This window comes from Acinonyx jubatus, chromosome E4 (assembly GCF_027475565.1).
Source record: "Acinonyx jubatus isolate Ajub_Pintada_27869175 chromosome E4, VMU_Ajub_asm_v1.0, whole genome shotgun sequence".
In the NCBI taxonomy this organism is placed as follows: domain Eukaryota; kingdom Metazoa; phylum Chordata; class Mammalia; order Carnivora; family Felidae; genus Acinonyx; species Acinonyx jubatus.
The window spans coordinates 27,122,164-27,132,183 of NC_069395.1; the positions used below are offsets into that span (position 1 = coordinate 27,122,164).

Sequence of the window (10,020 nt, forward strand, 5' to 3'; positions counted from 1 at the left end):
CGGTTTGGTCATGTTAAGGGCCCGGTTTACCCACCGCGATTGTTCCAGAAAACCAAGAATTGCTAAAGGCCATTGTGTCAGGTTTGCCCAACCCACGCTGTGTGACCTAGCCCTGCATGCCCCACCTCAACCCCTCTCGCCCGCCTCTGCCACCCCCTGATTTCACCACTCCAGGCCAGGATGGAACGGGGCAGCCTAATAAAAGGAGAGCAGGGTCTAGAGAGTCAGTTGCACAGGCTGGAGTCTGGTGCCGAGCCAGCGCCATGGCATGGTCCGTGGCCCGGGCAGGTGAGTAGGCCGTCAGGGACAGCGGGCGGGGCCCTGGGGGCTGTAAGGCAGGGAGGTGGCTTCTGCCTCATGGCGCTGTTTGCGAGGGTACCGAAGCGTTCAGGAGAGCCTCAGAGAGCCATCCTATTCCTTCCTCTGCCTCTATTCCTGTGGGCCCCCTTTGGCTCTTTCAATTCAAGAGCCTTTGTGTTGCAAGAAAAGGCTTTTCTCAACAGGCTGAAATGGACTTTTCCTGTGCCCCCTCGCCCCCTCCGGGTCCTGGAAGCCCAGAGTCGGTGAACACCACTGCGGTGGGTGGTTTTGTCTTTCCCACGTTCTTAGGCTTCTGCTTTTGGTCCTTATGCAAGAGATGCCCCCTGCCAGCAGCTTCCCCAGACCCGTGCTGGTTGTCTTGCAAGAAAGCGGGCAGCCTGGGGCCACGACCTTGGGTGACCTTGCAAGTTCTCTTGCCCTTGCAAGCCCTTGCAAGGCTTTATTAGGTGAATGGGAAAATTCAAGGTCATCAGAAAGGTGAAATAAATCTTTTTAAAGGAGTCCTGCCAAGCCTAGGTCTCCAAGCACGTTGGGAACTCAGCTAACCTCCTGTGAGACGTGGCAGGAAAGCCACAGAATGTGGTAAATACTGGCTGTGAGCAGAGGCACAGAGGCCTCCCTGAGAGATGGGATCGCTGGCCTAACCCTTCCAAATTGGCTCTTTCCAGCCCCAGGACAGCCCCAGGTTTCCTGCCTGTTCGAAAAGGGAAACTTTCTCTCTGAAAACCTCACAAGTTAGTGGTTTTCCTAGATCTTTCTCAATACACACCGTCCTCCACTGGCGCTCTAGGGAGGGACAACCTCAACTCACGGAAACTTCCATCAGCTCTAGGACTAGTCTAGGCCAGGGAGGGGCCCCTGCCATCTGGCCTGGGGGTGAAGGGATGGACACAGTGCCCTCCTGGGTCCCTTTTGGACAGAGAAGGTTGATTTGCGGGAAGCCATCCTGGGTCTAGCCCCCTTTGACCACCTCTACCCACTGTGTTTCAATAGGCATACAGGGCCCGGAAAAATGCAAATAACCTCGTAACCTCTGCCTTCTCTCCTGTGCTGTTACAGGTTTGATAGTTCTACTGATGATCCAATGGGGTAAGTGGTGCCTTTCCTTTGTCGTTTAAATGTTAATTTTATTTTTGAAAGAGAGAAGGAGACGGAGAATCCCCCGCGGGCTCCTTGCTGTCGGCGCAGAGCCTCATGTGGAGCTCGAACCCACGAACTGTGAGATCGTGACCAGAGCCGAAATCAAAAGCTGGACTCCTAACCGACTAAGCCACCCAGGCGCCCCCATAAGGGGTGCCTTTCTTGAGGCTAGCCGTGGGTTCCCTCGGCCCCTTCCCTGGGCTCTGCCACCCTCCCCACCCACTCCCCCAGCCCCGCCCCCAACCCCACGCCAAGAGTTCTTGCCATGGTTCCGGTGAGGCCTCTCCTCCAAAGCTCAGCCCTCTGCAGGTGTCCTCATGCCCCACACCTTCTTCCAGGAAGATTCTTGCCTCCTCATCCACTAGCTGGACCACATGTCCACGGAGCCAGCTTCAATGTCAGCCTCGCTCAGGTCTTTCCTGAGGTCACTCGCTCCAGCCTCTGTGCTCTCATATCTCTGAACACATTTTCCAGTATGTATGTCAGTGCTGCTAATTATTGGCATAGATGTCTCCCCGACCAGGCTGTGAGCTGCTGGAGGTGAGGAACCTAGGTCTTACCCAGCTCCGTGTCCCAGCCCCATAACTCATACTCCCGTTTCTGTTGAACCGATGGCATGTAGGGCCTGGAGGAGCCAGGAGAGCTCTTCCTGTATCAGACGGGAGAGAGATCTCTGGGGGACGTTCAGCAACTTGGACGCTGGAGTTCCCTTCCCACCCCATCCCGCTCCCTGTGTGTCAGTGGCCCCAAGAATGTTGGCTCCTCGGACCCTCACCCTGAGGCTGGGCTGTGACATTAGACAACTATTTCCCCTCCTGGCCTCACAGGAGGCAACAGCCAGAGGCCACAGAAATAACAAACATGGGGAAGAAAAGTGGAAGGTTCCCAAAAAGTTTAAGTCCAAGCTGCTTCTGGGCATATGGTGTGGTATGATATCTATATTAATGGAGTTTTATGTGAATGAAGGGTTAATATATGCAAAGCGCTTAGAATAGAGTTTACTATCTGTTAGCACTGTTCAGAGTATTTAACATACTAACTCGCTGTCCATACAACAGTCCTTTGAGGTAGGAACGATGGTCGTTGTCATGGTATGGAGGAGGAAGCTGAATTGCCTGCCTACAGAGCAGCAGAGCTGGGATTTCAAGCCAGGCATGAAAATTCCAGAGACCCTGTTCTTAACCACCGTACTTCATTGCCCCTATAGTACAAAAATCCATGCATAACGTTTTTTAACGTTTTATTTTTTTAATTTATTTGAGAGAGAGAGAGAGAGAGAGAGCGCGCGCGCGCACAAGCAGGGGAGGGGCAGAGAAAGAGGGAGAGAGAGAATCCCAAGTAGGCTCTCTGTTGTCAGCACAGAGCCAAATGTGAGGTTCGACCTCACGAACCATGAGATCATGACCTGAGCCAAAATCAAGTCAGTGGCTCAATCGAATGAGGCACCCGGGCACCGCAGGATATTTGATATGATACGACAGGATATGATGTAGGAAGAGACTCCGGGCTTCTTCCTAGACGGTCCTACGATGTGTTCCCTGGGTTAACCCTTTGCTTTGGGGAGTTCACCAACCCTCCTCCTGTATCACTACAGGCTGTACTCTCAGCCCCCACTGGCAAGTTCTGGCAAGTTCTACTCCTAAGTGGCCTTTGGCTAGAGCCAGTGATGACCCAAGAACTCCAGCTTCTCCTTCGGGAGCCACCGATCTGCCCGGGGGGGTCCCAGATAGTCCTTCATGTGCTGGATTCCCACACAGCCTCCTGTAGCCATTTTGCACCTTCTTCCCCCTCCCCTGATCTCTCAGTGGCCAAATGGAGGCTGGAGAGGACTGTGGAGAGATCCTGTTGGGACAAAAAGAAGTCCTAGAGTTTAGACACTGGCCATAGATGTGCTCCAGTACAAACTCCCCATTCTGCCAAGTCCTTGGCATAAAATGTTGGCTTGTGCAAACCATACCCTCACAGACGACAAGTTCTAGAAGAGCCCTCAGAGACCACACAATCATTTTCAGATGGGGACCCTGGGCCAGGGCTGAAGGGGCAATTGGCCCAAAGTACATTTCTGGCAGATACAGGAGTAAAAACCAGCATTCTTGCTTTCTGGTTATCTGGTCAACCTAACATAGCACCGACCTCGGTGGGGGCCCTTGGCGCTAGATCAACCCCCTGGGAACAGACCCCCCCCCACCCACCCAACGAAAGTCCCCAAACTTTCTGAGGACTCCAGAAACAAGCTGCCTTTGAGTCGGACAAGTCAGACGCTTAACCGACTGAGCCAGCCAGGTTCCCCTGTATTTGCATTTTAATGAACATTCTGAAGTGTTCCAAGCAACGTGTTGAAAGTCCTGCTTCTCTGCTGTCAGCCAATCAGGTGTCATGTTTCACACCCTCTGGCATTAGGTAGAGGGGGTCAGTCCTCAGCAGACCCTTCTGACCACCATTTCTTTTCTTGGCCCCAAATGGCCAGGCTCTGCTGCAAAGCTGGTCTGCTACTTCACCAACTGGGCTCAGTACAGACAGGGAGCTGCTCGCTTCTTGCCCAAGGATGTGAACCCCAATCTGTGCACCCACCTCATCTATGCCTTTGCGGGCATGACCAATCACCAGCTCAGCTCCATAGAGTGGGATGATGAGGTTTTCTACCAGGAGTTCAACGGCCTGAAGAAGATGTGAGTTGCACTGGACGAGGATGGGGGTTGGTGGAGGCAGGTACCTCTTTCCAGAGCCAAAAACCTTCCCCAGCCCTGCAATCCTGCTACAGACCTGCTGTGTGGCTTTGGGCAAGTCACATCACCTCTCTGGGCTTTCCTGTGCTTATACGGGAGGAGTAGGGGTACATAGGGACTCCTGAAGGGCCCTTCCATTTAGGTCTAGGTGGGATCTGGCTTGGGAAACTGTTTTCTCTGCTGGGAATGTATGCCCTTCTTCCTCCTACAATCTATGCGTTTTTTCAGCTCCCGTGTTATCACCCTCTTGACAAAGCCACTCTGCGGATACGCCCTGATCTCTCTTCCTGAGTTCTTCATGTGTATGTCTCCCCAGCCAGATAGGAGGCCCTTGAAGACAAGAGCATACTGTTTCTTTCCCAATCTAGAGCTCCCCTCATCCAGGATCTATGCATAGGGACTTACACCTTCCCCCCACCCCATCAGTGCCCATCAGGGCACCCACAACCCCTTGCTTTCCCAGTCAGTGAGGTGAGCCTGGGGAACTGGCTGGGCATTAAAACCTGCAAATTCTGGCATTTGTCTTATCTTTCCCAGGAATCCCAAGCTGAAGACACTGCTTTCCATCGGGGGCTGGAACTTTGGCACTCAGAAGTGAGTTGGCCACGGCACCTGTATGGCAGAGCCACTGGGTGGTGACCTGACTCACTGGCAAGAGAGAACCCGGCCAGTGGGTTCTGGGAATCAGGCCAGGTGGAATATAGTCAGGGTGGGGGATCAGGAGGGCGGCCTGGACGCTGGGGGCTGACCTTCCTCCTGGGCTCGTGGTGCCTCATCGGGAGGGCTGTGGAGGGGGCTGAGCTCTGACTGTTACACATCCGGTCTTGCCGGGAGCACGGGAGAGATCCTGGCCTCTTTCCAGGCCTCAGTGTCTTCCTCCATGAAATGGGTACAGGGAGAGTCCCAACTAACCTCAGACAACACACAGTGACGATATTTCCTGAGCTCTGAGACAGGATATCTTGTTTGAGAATTTTTGTTCCACTTCTGGGTGTCAAAGGCAGTCTGTGAGAACGAGCTCGGATGCCAAACTGTGGGCATTTTTGAGGAATAGGACGTTTTTGAGGAATTCGGGAGATGATGGAATGGGACATATGAAACTAGACTTTTCCTAGAAAGTCCACAATATATGGTTCCCCAAGTTCTAAACTACTCTTTCTAAAACTTTTTGGATCATGAGCCCTTTTGAAAACCTGATAAAATTTATGACCCACCTTCCCCAATCTTTTATTGGAATGAGGGGATTCTTAGCCTGGGGTTCCCAGGCACATGGACCCCACTTAAGTGCTGCTATTAATTAAATCAGTAAATGAATAGAAAACCAATTAAAGTAGGATCCGTCTATAAATACCTCGAGACACTTATAGGGATCTTGGGAATCAGGAGGATGTGGGGAGGGGGTTCCTGGGGCAGCTTGGGATTTTAAGGGCCTCCAGACAAGTCACAGTAATGGCACAAAGCATTTTACAAGTGTGAGTTTGAAGAAAATGACCACATTGACCCACCAGAGAACGAAAGCAGCAGGTTTCCAGGTTACTCAGCTCTTTCTACTTCCCTTTGTGCTCATATTAGAAGCTGTTCCCTCCTTTCTAAACCTCTACCCTGGGGTGACAGCCGGCTCTGATTCAGGGGACCACAATTCCCTGAGCAGGGACAAGGCAGTAGGCGTGTGGAGGGAGTTTGGGGAGGCAGAGTTCCTGGCAAGTCACTGTGCCCTGGGGGCCGGACACCCTTCTAGACGGTCCCTTTCCTTAGGCCTGGCTGGTAAGTCAACAGCAAATATCCCAGCAGCATCTGAAGCAGCCCTCCCAGCATCCTCCTGGCCTGAACAGCCAGCCACAAATATCCTGCGTAGTTTCTCGTCTGCCTGTGAGGGAGAGAGTGGCCTCCTGTCAGCAAAACAGGCCCATGCTGCCCTTCATCACCTCGCAGATTCACAGATATGGTGGCTACAGCCAACAACCGTCAGACTTTCGTCAACTCAGCCGTTAAGTTTCTGCGCAAATATGATTTTGATGGCCTTGACCTTGACTGGGAGTACCCAGGGAGCCGGGGGAGCCCTCCTTCGGACAAGCAGCGCTTCACAGCCCTGGTGCAGGTATGGTTGGGGGTCACCCAGTTGGCCTGGGGTGGGGGGGGGGCCCAGATTGGTGGCCTCACCGGACAGGCCGGTGCTGTTCTGTCCCCAAGGTCTGTTGCTTCGGGTATGTGCAGAGCCCAGACAAGCCCTGCAGTCAATTTTCAGACTCCTGAGAGTGAACATCTGCCTGGGGCCCACAGGGGCCAGCCTGGCCCCTGCCTTTGTATTCACTGTGAGCCACCTCTGCAGGACCTGGCCGCTGCCTTCCAGCGGGAAGCCCAGACGTCAGGGAAGGAACGCCTCCTTCTGAGCGCAGCCGTCCCGGCCGGGAGAAAGAACATAGAGGCTGGATACGAGGTGGACAAAATTGCTCAGTGAGTCTCAGGCCGATGGCGTGGAACGTGTGTTCTCTGAGGTGGGAGAGACCGAGGTCGGGCTGAGTCGCCTCAGGAGTAGAGCAGATGGTCACCTGCAATGTACCGTCTGGGGAAAGGCCTACCCCTCCACCAGCAGATCCAGGAAGGATTTGCTCACGCTGTCTGCTTACTCCAGTGTCCTGGAGTCTCTCTTTTGGAATCCTTGCCCTTTTCTTTGGGAACTCGGTCTTAACATCAAGCACCCTGGGAGCGCAAGAGTGAAACCAAGAGGACAAGGCGTCTGGCTCCCTGCACCCCAAGGTGTTGAGCGTTAGAAATGTGGAATCTCGGGCCCTACCCCAGGCCTCCTAAAATGAGAGCCCACACTTTAATGGTGTTCCCGGGTGATTCACGTGCACACGAAAGTCTTAACAACACTGAGCTAGCTTTCCCTCCCAAAAGGTAAGAGTACAAGGCGTCCTGAGGGTGCTGTGGGGAGGATGCCAAAGACAGGAGCTGCCAACCCCCCAGTCTGAATGACGATGACTTCAATCTTGGCGGGTTGGGGGGAACTAGGGAGAGCTGTCTAATCCCCTCTCCCGGGACCAGGCGGGAGCCTGCACCACTGCCTCTTACCGCGAGGGCCCTTCCCAGGCCACACACTGAGGGCAGGCGGGAGCAGTGAGGGACTGCCCACTAGCCCGTCACCCCTCTCTCCATGCCTCCTGCAGGAGCCTGGATTTCATCAGCCTTATGGCCTACGACTTCCATGGCTCTTACGAGAAGACCACAGGACATAACAGCCCCCTCTACAAGAGGCAGGGAGAGAACGGGGCAGTGGCCGAACTCAACGTGGTGAGTGGCTGCATCCGCAGGCCCCCATCCGCAGGCCCTGTCAGGTGGCCTCTTTTGAGCCTCGAGGCCCTAGTGGAAAAGAAAGGCAGGATAACCAAGCAGGGCACAAAGGAGCCCGGGCTTTTCCTTTCTTTGCTTGTTTATTTCCTGTCCTGTGCCAGTGCTGAGGGGAAGCCTTACTTCTCTGTAGCCTCCTGGCTGATGTTCGACACAGCAAACCAACTGAATGACATCAAATAACGCAGTGGCTATTTGGGAAGCCGTCTTTGGGCTTGAATGTCCGGCAAAAATGACCTCTTGCTTCCTTCACCTCCTCTACCCCATTTCCTTCAAAACAATGGGTAACCATTCACTCCTTGTCACTGATTCACCTTCAGTGACGAGCCGCCTCCACCCCCTACCCCAGCACGTGGAAAGGGCAGGTTGAGTTTCAGACTGGGGTGAGTGGTGGTTTCCTGCCCAACTCGCCCTCGCCAAGCAGCCTGGAGGGTTTTTATAAGCCCACTCAACACTTTGAAAGTGAAGAACAACCATATTGTTTCTTCTTTTAAAACAAACCAAAACAGCCCTAAATTAAAGTGCTTTTTAATTTGGGGGAGCCCACGTCTTGGTGTATCGGCTGGGGTAGAACAATCTAGGCTTCTGTGGCTCTTTCCCATATAAGGGAGCCATCTGTGAGTGCTTGAGTCAGGAATCCATAATTCACACTGAGCCCAGACCCCTCCACCCCCATCAGGAAAACTGTATGGGTCCTGGGGGAAGCCAGCCCAGCTCGGCGGCTCGACACCCAAAGACATTCAGCTGACAGGTGAGGGCCCCGAAATCCCACCAGCACCCTGTTCCCCCAGCTGTATGCTCTGGATCCACGCAGGGGGAGGGAGGCTTTTCTCTTCTTACAAGGAGACCTTCTACTCTCTATACTGTGTGCCCGGGACTGCCTCTGGCCAGAGGGGGACTTTTCTGAACTTACACAAGGTGCCATAGAGCGGAGCAGGGGGCCTTGACCTCTGCCTTTGAATAAGCTCCCATCTGATCAGAGATAAATCACGTAGACCAGCAAAAAGAAATAAATACGAATACACGTAGTGAAAAATGTTCCTGACTTAAGTGCTAAGAGGGTGCAGAGTAACAGGAGGACTTGTACTTGAACAGAGTGGCTTCCTGGGGGAAGTGAGCCTGTAATCCTGGCTTAAGGGAAGAATCTTCATTATTCATTTATTTCACATACGTATGTTGGGTACCTCCTCATGCCACAGGCTGGGGGTGTTACGTGAAGTAATACACGATGGGGTCGGTCCCGTCCAGAGGCAAATGAGGCAGCCGTGTACTCATTTGTTCTTTCTATTTGAGCATCTAAGTGTCAAGCATTGTTCGAGGCACGAGGGATACAGAGATAAATAAAACGGACCCCATTCCCTGCTCTTGTACTCTGGGTGAGACCTAGAACAACAATAATGCGTATGATGAGCATGATCGCAGCTTTCCTTTACTGCACTATGCTGGGCCTTCCACGTGCATTACATCTTTTCGTTCTTGCCATTTCTATCGTTTCCATTTTACACACAGGAAGCCCGAGGCTCAGCAAGGTTAAGTTGTTGAGTGAGGAAGGGATCTCGGCCGCTTTGCTCACTGAGGTGTCCCAAGCATAGAGCCTGGCCACAATGGGCCATCAATAAATATTTGCCCCGTGAATGGTTGTCTGACTCCAATGGTTGTCTGGGGTCGAGGGTCTAAGACAAGACCTAAAGAAGACAGGACGGTGTTGGAACACTAAAGCCCATCGGAAGCCCGCAGCCTTAGATGACCAGAACCAGGCCAAAGGCAAAGTAAATTAACCCTTTCCCTCCTTCTCCATCACCAGGACTTTGCCGTGCAACTCTGGGTGCAGAAGGGGACCCCTGCCAACAAACTGATCCTTGGCATGCCTGCCTATGGCCGATCCTTCACCCTGGCCTCCCCATCAAACACTGGAGTGGGGGTCCCAGCCACAGGGCCTGGAACCCCTGGTCCCTTCACCAAAGAGGGAGGGCTGCTGGCTTACTATGAGGTGGGAAAACCCCACGGGGCCCCGAGTATGGGCTGGGGTGGGGGGTGCTCCTACTCCCATAGTTTCTGAGTGAGGATGCCAAGAGCAGCAAATTCTGGCCAAGTGAAGCCCAACCCCTTTATGCCATCTTGGATTATCCTTAAACCCCAGTGCCTCATTGACTCCAGGGTTCTAGGTCACTCAATCTAGAACCCCCTACGTTCTCCAGACTTCCTCAGATAGGAATTTTCCAATCTCTAGTCTCCTCTGGGCAAAGAGGCACAGATGTCTGTGGTGCCCCCTGCCTCTGCCCCAGCTCTGCCCTCTGCTCCTAACAGGTCTGCTCCTGGAAGGGGGCCACTAAGCCCAGAACCATGGACCAGAAGGTGCCCTATGCCTTCAAGGGCAACCAGTGGGTGGGTTTTGATGATGTGGAGAGCTTCAAAACCAAGGTGAGGCCCAGCCCTGCTGGGAGGGGGGTGGTCCTGGATGGGTCCAGGTCAATAACATTGAATG

At 53.4% G+C, this 10,020-nt stretch overlaps 1 protein-coding gene across 6 annotated transcripts in view; it reads left to right on the plus strand.

Moving 5' to 3' along the window:
- The window catches only part of CHIT1 (chitinase 1), a 35,838-nt gene that overhangs the window by 23,421 nt on the left and 2,397 nt on the right, over positions 1–10,020 (plus strand). For 5 of the 6 annotated variants that reach the window (XM_027074753.2, XM_053209168.1, XM_027074754.2 and 2 more), the window contains 8 exons: positions 1,381–1,410; positions 3,929–4,130; positions 4,725–4,781; positions 6,120–6,285; positions 6,517–6,641; positions 7,355–7,478; positions 9,340–9,525; positions 9,843–9,956. In XM_027074753.2, the coding sequence (XP_026930554.2) occupies positions 1,381–1,410; positions 3,929–4,130; positions 4,725–4,781; positions 6,120–6,285; positions 6,517–6,641; positions 7,355–7,478; positions 9,340–9,525; positions 9,843–9,956 (1,004 nt within the window). Of the gene's footprint in view, positions 1–161; positions 289–1,380; positions 1,411–3,928; positions 4,131–4,724; positions 4,782–6,119; positions 6,286–6,516; positions 6,642–7,354; positions 7,479–9,339; positions 9,526–9,842; positions 9,957–10,020 lie in introns of those variants that run through there. The other variant, XM_027074752.2, reaches the window with a different exon arrangement.